Source organism: Homarus americanus, unplaced genomic scaffold (genome assembly GCF_018991925.1).
Source record: "Homarus americanus isolate GMGI-L3 unplaced genomic scaffold, GMGI_Hamer_2.0 scaffold55640, whole genome shotgun sequence".
Lineage (NCBI taxonomy): Eukaryota > Metazoa > Arthropoda > Malacostraca > Decapoda > Nephropidae > Homarus > Homarus americanus.
In genome coordinates this window covers 4,873,186-4,883,631 of record NW_024713650.1, presented here as the reverse complement: position 1 = coordinate 4,883,631, position 10,446 = coordinate 4,873,186, and the positions used below count along the sequence as shown (strand labels likewise).

General features: G+C 42.0%; 1 protein-coding gene across 1 annotated transcript in view; it reads left to right on the top strand.

Moving 5' to 3' along the window:
* Positions 1-8,097: 8,097 nt before the first annotated feature.
* The window catches only part of LOC121874519 (integrin alpha-V-like), a 65,535-nt gene continuing 63,186 nt past the window's right edge, over positions 8,098-10,446 (top strand). The window contains exon 1 of the mRNA XM_042378673.1: positions 8,098-8,527. Coding sequence (XP_042234607.1) covers positions 8,367-8,527 — 161 coding nt within the window. The 5' untranslated portion in view covers positions 8,098-8,366. The remainder of the gene's footprint in view (positions 8,528-10,446) is intronic.

The window sequence follows — 10,446 nt, the reverse complement described above, 5'->3', positions numbered from 1 at the left end:
TGAGTAAGAGTAAGGAAGAAGGTACTGAGTTTGCACTAAGCCCAGGAGGTGAACCTGGTAATCATATGATTGATACATTATTTTTCCCCCATTGATTGCATATTAATATATTTGTTTTTGGAGTACTTTAGGTGTATTCATTTCTCCCACAGTATTTTACCTTTTGTAAGGGCGGAAACGATCCTCCGGCTAGTTACCGTTGCTAACTCGCTCGTTTGCTGGTGCAGACGACACTTGGGGTGGTTGGACGGAGGTGAGAACGGCAGCGACTATCTCCGCCGCCGGCAGATTCAACCCAGCCGCCATACCGTCAGTATCTAGCTACCCTGCTGTCCGTCAAATTCTGGCTGTGATCTCATCATAGGTCCTGGACTCGTGGGCTGTGTTCCCAGACCTTCACCTATCAACTGCCAACTCTCTGGTCATCTACCACTACCGCATACCACGACCATCAGTTCATCACATTCCGTCGGTGCCCCTGTGTTCTCCTGCCTTTTCAAGACGTCGCTGAGTGTGGAATTGAAGTGGACGCTTCCCTATCCTGAGTGTGCATCACTGTGTTCCAGAACCTTCCCCCAGGGCCACTGCCGTAGGAAATATTTGTTCATTGTTTGATTCCATTAATTGCTGACTCCCCTTTATTGTTCGATTCTATCAATTGTTGACTCCATTTAATTGTTTGATTCCATTAATTGCTGACTCCCATTATTTGTTTGATTCCTTTAATTGTTGCTTCCATTAATTGTTTGACTCCCGTAATTATTTGATGTTTGTTGAGTGGTGTCAGAATTTTGTGTTATATTTTTATAGTAAAGAGATGCCAATCTCTAACGGTTGTTTGTTATTCCTCGGAAAACCATGGTCCTTGACTTTCCTTTATTAAGATCCTGATTAGCCTGGTAAGGGATTTCTATCCCTAAGTCCTAGGCCTTTACACCTTTATTTCCATCCAAGTGACCTGATACCAAAATTACCATACTCACGTGCCTAGACCCTCGACCATGCTACCAAAAGAATGACCATGCTACCAAAAGAATGACCATGCTACCAAAGGAATGCCCAGGCTACCAAAAGAATGACCATGCTACCAAAAGAATGCCCATGCTACCAAAAGAATGTTCATGCTACCCTAGAATAGGTGACGGAACTGAGTAAGAGTAAGAACTAAGAGAAGTAAGTAAGATGAGGGTGGTGTAGAAACAGAGGGAACCGGCCCCCTCACATTGGTGGAAGACCAAGAATCCGGCCCCCTCACATTGGTGGCAACCGAAGAACCCGCCCCCTCACACTGTGAATGGCTTGTATGTGGTTTCTCCAGTTAAGTTTCTCATCAACAATAACTCCGAGGAATTTAGTATTTTGTTCACGTTGAGGACTGTATTGCCAAGGTACAGGGGGTCCAAGTATGGGGGTACGTTTTTTCTTCTGTAAAAGGTTGTGTAGTGGATTTTTTCGAGGTTTAAGGTCAATTTATTACGTGTTACCCAGGTCCTGACTTTAGTCAATTCAGTGTTCATAGTTCTCATCAAGGAATGGAGGTCTGAGTTGCTGGCATAGAGGTTACTATCGTCTGCAAATAAGTTATATTTGACGAGTGTGCTGGCGTGGACTATATCGTTTATGTGTAATAAGAACAGTACAGGACCAAGAATGGAGCCTTGAGGGACGCCATACAAAATTGGCGAGGAGTCAGATTGATGATTATTATAGCAGACATACTGCTGTCTTATGTTAGACAGATAAAAGGTAAACCAATTGTGGGATAAGCCCCTAATGCCGTAATGTTCAAGCTATGACAGGAGGATGGTATGGTCAACTGTATCAAAGGCTTTAGAAAAGTTCAGGAATATTCCGATTGTTAACTGACTGTCATCAAAGGAGTTTAAGATGTCATTAGTAAAGGATAGCAGAGCACTCTCAGTTGACCTCCTCGCTCTAAATGCAAACTGAGTCTGTAAGGATGTCATTGACCCTGCAGAAGGAATTTAGTCTACTACATGCTAGCTTTTCCACTATCTTACTCAAGGCTGGGAGGACTGATATGGGGCGGTAATTCTTGAAAAGACCTTTATCCATATTATTTATATGCTGGGTGAACTTTGCTAATTTTCAGTTTATCAAGAAAGACACCACTAGGGAAGGAGGAGTTACAAATGTGTAGGAGAACAGGTAGTAATAAGTGGGCCACTTTCTTAATGATGCTCATTGGTATATTGTCTTCGCCTGCTGTTGTATCTTTGAACATTTTTATGATGGCCAGTAATTCATCTGCTGTGACAGGGGATAAGAACAGCTCATTTTGCTGTCTGTTTTGCAGGTAGGCTCTAAATTCCTCATGGTGATTAGGGATGCTCTCTGCAAGATTTTTGCCAACATTGATAAAATAATCATTGAAGTGGTTGGTAATGAGGGAGGGTTCCGTTACAACTGCATCATTTATTATAAAAGCTGAGTGGGGAGCCGTGGGCTGAGTGTTCCTGTATTCTTACTGTTGCCGATGCTGACTGGAGCTTATTTGTATAATAGCTACGTCTGGCATTTCTAACTGCTTGAGTTACTCTATTTCTGATACTTCGGTAAAGCATCACCGAAAGTTATGGGTCTTTTCGCAAATTTTCTTTGGAGTTTGTGTTTTTATTTTATCATTGCCTTGAGTTCACTTGTAATATAGAGTTTGGAGATGGATACAGTTTTTGCAAACTTAGCCTTGAGGGGGAAGCATTTATCAAAGCAAGCATTGATGATGCAAGAGAAGTTGCAACAACTCACGTTAGGGTTGTTGGAGGCATAGACAAGATCCCACTTAGCATTCATTAATTTATTTTAAAAAAAGGTGCATGTTGTCGGCACAGTAGTCCCTGTATTGTATTGAGACTACTAGACCTTTCAGGTCTTGTGGCTGTTTTATACATGACAAAAACTGGGAAGTGATCTGAGATATTCTTAGAAATAATTCCACTTGCAAGATTGTTAGGAATGTTGTTAGTCCAGATATGATCTATCACAGAGGTGGCAGTTACTCTAGTGGGTTTGGTTATAGTGTTGAAGAAGAGTTTAGAATGACAGGTAGCAAGAAGGTCTAATACTGAGGTGTCGGTTTGGGATTCTAAAAGATCAAGGTTAAAATCTTTTGTAATGTAGCTAAGTTTCCTCTCTGAACTTATGATAGAGATAAGCTCGGAAAATTTATCAAGAAAATTCCTTAAATTAGCGTGGGGTCTTCTGTAGATTACTCCTACTAGGATATTTCGTGTGTCGTTACGTAATTCAATGAAAACACTCTCCATGTACTCCTCCTGAACCTTTAAATCATCTCTTATAGAAGTGTTATACTTGATATCAACATATAGGGTGACACCACCACTGTGTCGTGACGTGTTGACGCAGTGTCTATTATAATTAGGTATGTTATACAAATGGTCAATACCGTTAGTGAGTTTGGTCTCACAGAACCCAAATTTGTGGGAATAGAAGATATACACTGATCTATAAAGGTATGTAGGTGAAGGTGAATACTGCTGATGTTATGGCTAATTAAGGAGAAGGAATGAAGTAGTAGAAGACTAGAACTAAACTCGGGAGTCAGGAAAGTAATAGTTACAGTTTGGGTTGGTGTAACCCAGTGAGTTTTGTAGAAAGGCATCAGGGTCGATATGAGGGAGTATTGTGTCGACACCCTGGGTGAAGAGGGTGTAACACATACGGTCCAGCATCATCAGTGTGGGAATATTGGTACCGATTAAGGAACAGCAAAAACTCGGGGTCACTGAGGTGTGAAAAGGGAAGGTCAAAGAAAATTATTATAGTGGGGGGGGGGGGTAACGCACTTACAGTTGCTACAACCAACAGAATTAAGATGACTGGTGCTGTTGAGAGTAATTCACAGTTTGTGTGGGAGGTGCGCCCCTCTCTTGCTTATGTGGGTTACTGATTCCCACCGCAGAGGGTGGGCGTGTAGTACCCGAGTTGGCCGGCAGGGTGGGAAACTCCACAGGTGATAGCCAGGATGTGGGCAGTGGTAGTGGGATTTTTTTTTGTGTGTGTGTAGAGAAAGGATGGTTGAAAAAAGATTATAGGTGGGGGAAGGAAGTTATAGTTAAGAAATTGAAGAAATTTAGGAGGAGGTAGGAGAGGGCGGGCTGACTGCCTAAGCTAAGCTAATGGTGTGTTAGGGTTGTGTCAGGGGTTAGTTATTGTCTGTCGACACAGGCACTAGACATCCTACCCTATCCCATATATGGGTGTTTTAAGGGCCTTATTTCATATTCCGCCGACCCTACTGGCGGATGCTGGTCTAGGGAGGTTGTCTATTGCCTGGCTGTGTAGATCGGGGGTGGTAATGGACCTTTTGAGATTTGGTAACTTTTTGGGAACCATGTATGGTCGTTGTCGTTGTCTGGTGGGAGTCTTTGAAGGAGTTCTTGCTCTGATCATTCTATCTTTTGCCAGACTCTGCTGGCCAGGGTGTGCAGCTGCTGGTTGATGGGTTTTATTCTCAGGTCTCTATTCTCTATGTATTTCGGCTGTGGTTCTGGTGAAGAGGTATCTTTCACCTGTGACGAATCTTGGGTCTTCATTTTGGACCACCTGTAATTTTAATATTTGAGTGGTGCTCATAGTATGAAGAGGTATTGCTGGGTAAGTTAATATCGGTATGATAAATGATGTCACCAGGCGGAGTTTTATTTTCTCAGGAAGCAGTTTAAGGCGGTATAGTTTTCTCAGCTGTTCTCTTGCCTTTTCCTTCCTGGTGTGGACATAATGGGAGTAACCTGTCGTGGATATATGCAGGCCCAGGAGGGTGCCTCTGCTTTTGTATTCTATCTGGGCATTATTGGTTACTAATGGATGGGTTTTCCTTCTGCGTAAGGGTATCACTGTGAATTTCGGGAGACTGGTTTGGATTTTCTATTGTTTTTAGTAATTATTTACCCTTTCTAATTCCCGCCTGGTGTTGTCGACCTGTAACGCTCGCAATTTTCCTTGATGTGTTGTTATTTGAGTGATGTCATCTACATACATAATATCTTCGTTACCTATTCTAGTGGGAGGCGATGTGTCACTTGTGTAGATAATATATAGGGTGGGAGAGAGGACGCTCCCCTGAGGACTCCGCTCATGAGTGGGAAGGTCTCCCCTGTGTGTTGTTCTACCCTCAGTCTGGCATTTCTGCCGTCAAGAAAGTTGCAAAGCAACTTTTCAATTTTGGCGGGAAGTCCGAGTTGGAGGATCTTATATTTTAGACCGTCATGCCAGACTTTGTCAAATGCCTTCGCTACATCCCGGAGAGTTAGATTACATTGTCTACCACTCGCCGCGGCTCTGTCTATGTTTTCACATGCCAGGGCTATCGCTGTTGTGGTGGACTTCCCTTTCCTGAATCCGATGTCTGCAATTGTCTCTGTTGACTGTTTCCAGGTGACTTCTCAGACGGTTATTGGTGATTTTTTCTAGTATTTTTCTAGGTACTTCGAGGGAGATCGGTCTATAGTTTAGTGGGACGGCTGGATTCTTTCCTTGTTTTGGTGTTAGGGTAACAGTGGCCTCTTTGAATTTAGGTGGGAAGTAACCCGAGGCCAGGCAAGCATTCATTGTAGTTCTCAGTCTCTCCATGGCCGGTTTGTTTATGTGGCTGAGGATCTCCATGGTGATGCCCGAGTAGCCAGGGGTTTTATTTTTGGTATTAGAGATGGCTGTGTTTAGTTCTTCTGAGGTGATTGGTTTGGACAGTGGGCTGTCCACTCCCAGATCCTCCCATATGATTTCAGGTTAAGGCTGAGTGCGGTGCGTCTGGCCTAGGAGTTCATCAAGGACGAGCTCCTCGTGGGGACCATCGAATCCCCTGTTCTCTTCATTTGTGATTCGGAAGATGTTCCTCCATATGTCCCTGAATATCGGTTCTTTGTCTTGGTCGTCATATATTTAACTTCCTGTGTGGTCAGTTATATATGATGACTCGTTACGGCTGGAAGCTTTCAGTCTCTTAACTCGACGCCAGAACCCTCCTGGGTCGTTGAATGTATGTGAGAGTTATTCAACTATTTCGGCCCATTTGAGATTGCTTCATTCCAGAGATCTTGTTTTTATTTCCTCCCGTATTCCTCTGTATGTATTGTAGCTTACGATGTCCCAACCATGGGTCTCGGCTCTCTGTTGTAGCAGTTGGAACTGGTTTGTGAGGGCTATGAGTTCTGGAGTCTGTTGTGGGTGTGGGAGAGTTCTGCTGCATTTGAGAGGCGTGGCCTCCTGGTAGGCTGTTCCTATGGCTTCACACCATGTGCTGATTTCTTCGTCTATTTTCTTCACCGGCTGATTGTCTATAGTCTGCAGGATTGTCATGTCCTTGGCCTCAAGTTTGGCTGTAGCTTTTTCATTGAATAGTTCCCAGTCGGTCTGCTTGGCGATCCTCCGTGGTGGAGCTGGTATAGTTACTGGTGATGCTGAGATGGTCATGATTATAGGCAGGTGGTCGCAACAACATTATTGGTTGTCCTCTTATACCCTACCCTACCCTACCTTACCCTTTGTCAATCAGAAATCCCAATTTACTACGAATGTTGCGTGAGTCGAAGACGAGATGGAGAGGGGGTGACGGAACTGAGAACTACTAAAGTGCATTGGGTGTCGAGGGGGACAGCAAGGTCACCTGATATAAGTCATTTTACATGTTTGAATATATAGTGTACACACACACACACACACACACACAGAACTGTAGTGGGTGAATCATATTTATTCCCGTAGAACAAACACAAATTCAAGGTACTGTGCGCCCAACTCTCTCCTCTCAGATGGTCGAGGTACATCACTGTGTTATGTCTGCTAGGTGTACGTGTGTGTGTGTGTGTGTGTGTGTATCAGTAATGGTCCAGTATGAGTGCTGCCCTCTTGTGGTCTGCGTGCAAATAAGTTGTGAATGAGATAGTCTCATGCTTCATTGTACTATGGTGAATGAGACAGTTTCCATTCCTTAAATGTATTGTAGTAGTTTACCCGTTTGTTAAATAATATACAGTGCCCTGTAGTCACTCTGAACCCTGCCGTCACCTGTACAAGTTCCTCAACAAAGCAATTCTTGAAGTTCGTGTTTACTTACCCCACCATGAGCGAAGAGAAACCAAACAGTCACCAGGTGCTAGAGGTGTGGCGGGGGGAAGGGGGTGGGAGGGCAGGAGAGAGAGGATGGGAGGGGTAGGAGTTGTAGTGGAGGAGAGGGGAAAAATGTTTGGTTGGGGGTGGTAGTAGGAGGTGGTGGTAGTTGTGGTAATCTTGGTTGGCACCGAAAGAACGACCAGTTCACAGACATCCTCACATTTCTGTCATACATGAATATTTACAAAAACACTTGCTGGCTGACTGGCTTGCGGGCGTTCACACATCCCCGCGAATGAGTTTTTTTTTTTTTTACAAATACGTAAAATCATGTAAATATTGGTTCATATTAGACTCTTTTATTTACAGTTCATTTTCATATCGGACACACCATGTAAATTTTCTTACTACCTTGAGTCACAAGAAATCACTGAAGCCCATATACTGGAAATAAGTATGTGAGAGCTTTGTCAGGTTGCCCTTGGTCGAATCGGCTTGTTCTTTACCATTGTAGGTTGACCTTTACATTGTATACCTGTACTCTCTATAGACACGATGAAACAATTTGAACTATGAGTTTGCTGAATAAATAGTATTCTAGCCATTAACCAATAATAATTTCGTAGCGTTTCCTTTTGATAAATTTTCTGTATGTTGCTTTGTGCAGGTACATGTTTTTAAATGTGTGGATAAGAACAAAATAACCATATTATGTCATTATTTGTTATTAAATTTTTATAAGTAAAAATTGTGTGTAAGGCAACAGATGGTGAGCAAGTTGGCGGTTACTCATTATTATTTCCTGAAGTATCTTTATTTCCTTTACTTATCCTTCAGGCCTTTTCAATATATGATATTTTATTATTAATACGACAAACAGGTCGAGATAATAATGAAGAAATGCAAGTTTTATGAATGTTTACAGTAATAAGGAGCTAACGCTTCGGAGTTTAATAACTCTAACAGAGTCTCCCGACTCCCGTGGTCGAAACACGAGTCCCTTCACTCCCGAGTTCAGTCGTCTCCTGGCCGGTGTTGAGTGAGGTTGTATGACGCTACCGCTCCTGGACACTCTCTGTGAACTTTGAACTGTATTGAACTTTCTCGTTTAGAGCCCACCGTCATTCACCTACCTTTAATAATTGGAAACTGATCATAAGATGGAAGCGTTCAGATAACGAGGGAGCGTAGTGGGGAAGATTTGACGTTGAAATAAAAGTTTTATTTAATTTTGACTTCAGCTCTCATCATAGTCAATAGAGATCAGTTTAACCATGGGTGGGCAACAGGTGTGGGCGGTGTGGGTGGTGGTGGCGTGTGTGGGTGTGGTGCTGAGCTTCAACGTCGAGACAGATTATTTCGTAGTGCACACAGGACCTCCCGACAGCAAATTTGGATTCAGTGTCGCCCAACACCGAGACACCGCGGGCAGCTGGTAAGTGTCAATCTGTCTGTCTGTCTGTCTGTCTGTGTTTGTCTCTTATCTTACATGTATTTTCACGTTTCATTTCTGCTCTCTCTCTCTCTCTCTCTCTCTCTCTTTATTACACTTCATCTAAGTGTCATCAAGTCCATCTCACCTCTCTTTTTTCATTATTCCTCTCATCACCATCACCATCTCCACTATCATCATCATCATCATCATCATCATCATCATCACTACCATCATCATCACCACTACCATCATCATCACCACTACCATCATCTTCATCACGTCTCATCACCTCAACAGCTACGCATCACCTTAGCAATGTTCCTTGCTAAACTTTCAATTCCTCGTCATTCAATCTTATGGTTTACCACTGTATACTTGTACTGTCTGTATATATATTAGGTTTATTTGTCGTCAGTGTTAGGTTTATTTGTTGTCAGTGTTAGGTTAGGTTTATTTGTTGTCAGTGTTAGGTTAGGTTTATTTGTTGTCAGTGTTAGGGTTTATTTGTTGTCAGTGTTAGGTTAGGTTTATTTGTTGTCAGTGTTGGGTTGGTTTATTGTTGTCAGTGTTAGGTTAGGTTTATTTGTTGTCAGTGTTAGGGTTGGTTTATTTGTTGTCAGTGTTAGAGGTTTATTTGTTGTCAGTGTTAGGTTAGGTTTATTTGTTGTCATGTTAGGTTGGTTATTTGTTGTCAGTGTTAGGTTAGGTTTATTTGTTGTCAGTGTTAGGGTTGGTTTATTTGTTGTCAGTGTTAGGTTAGGTTATTTGTTGTCAGTGTTAGGTTGGTTTATTTGTTGTCGTGTTAGGTTAGGTTTATTTGTTGTCAGTGTTAGGGTAGGTTTATTTGTTGTCAGTGTTAGTTGGTTTATTTGTTGTCAGTGTTAGGTTGGTTTATTTGTTGTCAGTGTTAGGTTGTGGTTTATTTGTTGTCAGTGTTAGGTTAGGTTTATTTGTTGTCAGTGTTAGGTAGGTTATTTGTTGTCAGTGTTAGGGTTGGTTTATTTGTTGTCAGTGTTAGGTTAGGTTTATTTGTTGTCAGTGTTAGTTGGTTTATTTGTTGTTGGTGTTAGGTTAGGTTTATTTGTCAGTGTTAGGTTAGGTTTATTTGTTGTCAGTGTTAGGTTAGGTTTATTTGTGTAGGTTAGGTTTATTTGTTGTCGTGGTTTTTAGTTGTCAGTGTTGTAGGTTTATTTGTTGTCAGTGTTAGGTTAGGTTTATTTGTTGTCAGTGTTAGGTTAGGTTATTGTTGTCTAGTTTGGTTTTTTTTTGTCTAGGTTGTTTATTTGTTGTCAGTGTTAGGTAGGTTTATTTGTTGTCAGTGTTAGGTAGGTTTATTTGTTGTCAGTGTTAGGTTAGGTTTATTTGTTGTCAGTGTTAGGTTAGGTTTATTTGTTGTCAGTGTTAGGTTAGGTTTATTTGTTGTCAGTGTTAGGTTAGGTTTATTTGTTGTCAGTGTTAGGTAGTTATTTGTTGTCAGTGTTAGGTTAGGTTTATTTGTTGTCAGTGTTAGGTTAGGTTTATTTGTTGTCAGTGTTAGGTTAGGTTTATTTGTTGTCAGTGTTCAGCAAATTTTCTCGTCTTTATATCGTAGTTGTTTTTGGTATTCAGCAAGTTTTCTATCGTCATCTGTGGTTATCTTTGTTTTCGGTGTTCAGTAACTTTTGTCATCATCTGTGGTTATCGTTCTCGGTAAAGGCCACAGGCTGGTCTTGGGTGGGGGCTAAAGCCCTCAGATATCATTTTGTGTTTTTATCCCCGTAACGCCCGACCACCCACTGTAGCTGACGTCAGTGTGGCCTGTTTGAGACAAGTAGCCTTATTTACGGTGACGGATGAAAACACACCAAGATATATAGAAAAATGAAAGGAACACAACAAGATTAGCTCCTCCCCCGTAGATTATTTCACCAGATGAGTAA